Source organism: Salvelinus alpinus, chromosome 24 (assembly GCF_045679555.1).
Source record: "Salvelinus alpinus chromosome 24, SLU_Salpinus.1, whole genome shotgun sequence".
NCBI lineage: Eukaryota > Metazoa > Chordata > Actinopteri > Salmoniformes > Salmonidae > Salvelinus > Salvelinus alpinus.
Window position 1 is genome coordinate 40,097,913 of NC_092109.1, and position 2,500 is coordinate 40,100,412.

At 47.0% G+C, this 2,500-nt stretch overlaps 1 protein-coding gene across 2 annotated transcripts in view; it reads left to right on the plus strand.

Annotated features, from left to right (window-relative positions):
* The window catches only part of nbeaa (neurobeachin a), a 72,527-nt gene that overhangs the window by 42,326 nt on the left and 27,701 nt on the right, over window positions 1-2,500 (plus strand). For both annotated transcript variants that reach the window (XM_071364889.1, XM_071364890.1), the window contains exons 16-17: window positions 1,309-1,411; window positions 1,552-1,667. In XM_071364889.1, coding sequence (XP_071220990.1) covers window positions 1,309-1,411; window positions 1,552-1,667 — 219 coding nt within the window. The remainder of the gene's footprint in view (window positions 1-1,308; window positions 1,412-1,551; window positions 1,668-2,500) is intronic.

Here is a 2,500-nt window from a genome sequence, read left to right on the forward strand (position 1 = left end):
GCTGTTCACCTGACGTAGCCGCAGTACGATACATCATCTTACCTGTTCACCTGACGTAACCGCAGAACGATACCTCATCTTACCTGTTCACCTGACGTAACCGCAGTAAGATACCTCATCTTACCTGTTCACCTGACTCAACTTGTACACCTGGGGCTGTATGTATTAAGCGTTTTACAGTAGAAGTGCTGATCTGGGATCAGTTGAGCCTTTTACTGAAGACTTACCTTAACCTGACCTTTACTGAAGGTCAGTTCTCACCTGACCTTTACTGAAGATCAGGTTCTTCTACACCTGCATTGCTTGCTGTTTGGGGTTTTAGGCTGGGTTTCTGTACAGCACTTCGAGATATTAGCTGATGTACGAAGGGCTATATAAAATAAACTTGATTGATTGATTGATCAGTTCTCACCATACCTTTACTGAAGCTCAGTTCTCACCATACCTTTACTGAAGATCAGTTCTCACCATACCTTTACTGAAGATCAGTTCTCACCTGACCTTTACTGAAGACTTACCTTAACCTGACCTTTACTGAAGGTCAGTTCTCAGCTGACCTTTACTGAAGGTCAGTTCTGGCCATACCTTTACTGAAGGTCAGTTCTCACCATAACCTTTACTGAAGTTCAGTTCTCACCATACCTTTACTGAAGGTCGGGTCTCACCATACCTTTACTGAAGGTCAGTTCTCACCTGACCTTTACTGAAGGTCAGTTCTCACCATACATTTACTGAAGGTCAGTTCTCACCTGACCTCAACGGAAGGTCAGTTCTCACCATAGCTTTACTGAAGGTCAGTTCTCACCATACCTTTACTGAAGGTCAGTTCTCACATGACCTTTACTGAAGGTCAGTTCTCACCATACCTTTACTGAAGGTCAGTTCTCACCATACCTTTACTGAAGGTCAGTTCTCACCATACCTTTACTGAAGGTCAGTTCTCACCTGACCTTAACAGAAGGTCAGTTCTCACCATACCTTCACTGAAGGTCAGTTCTCACCATACCTTTACTGAAGGTCAGTTCTCACCTGACCTTTACTGAAGGTCAGTTCTCACCATGCCTTTACTGAAGGTCAGTTCTCACCTGACCTTTACTGAAGCTCAGCTCTCACCTGACCTTTACTGAAAATCAGTTCTCACCATACCTTTACTGAAGGTCGGTTCTCACCTGACCTTTACTGAAAATCACTTCTCACCATACCTTTACTGAAGGTATTTACTCAGTAAAGCTGAATGAACTGGATTTCTATGATGTCACTTCTTGCGTTCTCGCGCTCATTTCCTGTAATGTCACTTCCTGTCCCCAGCGTCTGTGATGTTCAACTTCCCCGACCAGGCTACAGTGAAGAGGGTAGTCTACAGTCTCCCCAGGGTGGGAGTAGGAACCAGCTACGGACTGCCTCAGGCCAGGTAGGGTTAAAACACACGCACGCACGCCAGACGCACACACACGGGAATACACACACGCACAGGCACTCACACACCTTTCTAGCGCTATCTACAGTCCATTTCTAACCATATGTGTGTGCGTGTGTGTCCCTCTCTCGCAGGCGTATCTCCTTGGCGACCCCTCGTCAGCTGTTTAAGTCGTCCAACATGACCCAGCGCTGGCAGAGGAGAGAGATCTCCAACTTCGAGTATCTCATGTTTCTCAACACCATTGCAGGTAGGAAGGTCTTCATGTTTGTCAACACCACCGCAGGTAGGAAGGTCTTCATGTTTTTCAACACCATCGCTGGTAGGAAGGTCTTCATGTTTTTCAACACCATCGCAGGTAGGAAGGTCTTCATGTTTTTCAACACCATCGCAGGTAGGAAGGTCTTCATGTTTTTCAACACCATCGCTGGTAGGAAGGTCTTCATGTTTTTCAACACCATCGCAGGTAGGAAGGTCTTCATGTTTTTCAACACCATCGCAGGTAGGAAGGTCTTCATGTTTCTCAACACCATCGCTGGTAGGAAGGTCTTCATGTTTCACCCCTTCCACTACACCGGGGAGTTTAAACCCTAGGAGGTAACATGTTTCACCCCTTCCACTACACCGGGGGTTTTAAACCCTAGGAGGTAACATGTTTCACCCCTTCCACTACACCGGGGGTTTTAAACCCTAGGAGGTAACATGTTTCACCCCTTCCACTACACCGGGGGTTTTAAACCCTAGGAGGTAACATGTTTCACCCCTTCCACTACACCGGGGTGTTTAAACCCTAGGAGGTAACATGTTTCACCCCTTCCACTACACCGGGGGTTTTAAACCCTAGGAGGTAACATGTTTCACCCCTTCCACTACACCGGGGTGTTTAAACCCTAGGAGGTAACATGTTTCACCCCTTCCACTACACCGGGGTGTTTAAACCCTAGGAGGTAACATGGTTCACCCCTTCCACTACACCGGGGTGTTTAAACCCTAGGAGGTAACATGTTTCACCCCTTCCACTACACCGGGGGTTTTAAACCCTAGGAGGTAACATGTTTCACCCCTTCCACTACACCGGGGGTT